The sequence below is a fragment of the Monopterus albus genome, unplaced genomic scaffold (assembly GCF_001952655.1).
Source record: "Monopterus albus unplaced genomic scaffold, M_albus_1.0 scaffold5340.1, whole genome shotgun sequence".
In the NCBI taxonomy this organism is placed as follows: Eukaryota; Metazoa; Chordata; class Actinopteri; order Synbranchiformes; family Synbranchidae; genus Monopterus; species Monopterus albus.
The window spans coordinates 1-778 of record NW_018133202.1 but is presented as its reverse complement, the minus strand read 5'-3'; the positions used below and the strand labels follow the sequence as shown (position 1 = coordinate 778).

The 778-nt window shown below is 43.3% G+C and overlaps 1 protein-coding gene across 1 annotated transcript; it reads left to right on the top strand.

The window, feature by feature from the left end:
- Nucleotides 1-75: 75 nt before the first annotated feature.
- On the top strand, nt 76-772 carry LOC109954273 (GTPase IMAP family member 4-like; the record flags this gene model as incomplete). The annotated part of the gene is made up of 1 exon (XM_020589651.1): nt 76-772. A coding segment is annotated over one exon (697 nt), but the record flags the coding sequence as incomplete, so codon positions are not given.
- Between the last annotated feature and the right edge of the window lie 6 nt (nt 773-778).

The window sequence follows — 778 nt, the reverse complement described above, 5'->3', positions numbered from 1 at the left end:
AAAGTGAGTACCTTAGTGCATGCATACAGTATGTGTAGGCTTTTTTAAGCTCCTTTTTAGAGCTGATCCAAAACACAAAGAGATTCAAATGACCTGTTTCACTGCTTCTCCACAGACTGCAGCCCTCCAGTTGTCAGTGACCTGAGAATTGTTCTTCTGGGCAAAACTGGATCAGGAAAAAGTGCAACAGGGAACACCATCCTGGGATGGAAGGCTTTTGAAGCAAGCATTTCTCCATCATCTGTGACAAAGGCAAGTAAAAAAGAAACAGGCCACTTTGATGAAAGAACAGTGACCATTGTGGACACCCCTGGTATCTTCGACACATCAATGAAGGAAGACCAGTTGAAAAAAGAAATAGACAAGTGTGTCATGTTGTCTGTCCCGGGACCCCATATATTCCTGCTTGTGATCAGACTGGACGCACGCTTCACAGAAGAGGAGAAGAACTCTGTCAAATGGATCGGGGACAACTTTGGTAAAGAAGCCTCCGGGTTTACAGTAGTGCTTTTCACTAGGGGTGATGAGCTGAAGGAAATGTCCATTAAGGACTATTTAGACAAAAGTCCTGACCTCAAGGAGCTCATCAATACCTGTAGAGATTACATGGTGTTTGACAACACATGCAAGAAAAATCGCACTCAGGTGGCTGATCTCTTTGAAAAGATAGACAAAATAGTGGATTTAAACCAGAGTCATTACACCAGCAGCATATATGAAGAGGCTCAGAGAAAGATAAATAATGATGAATGGTGGAGCAAATGGGGACACAGGCTGG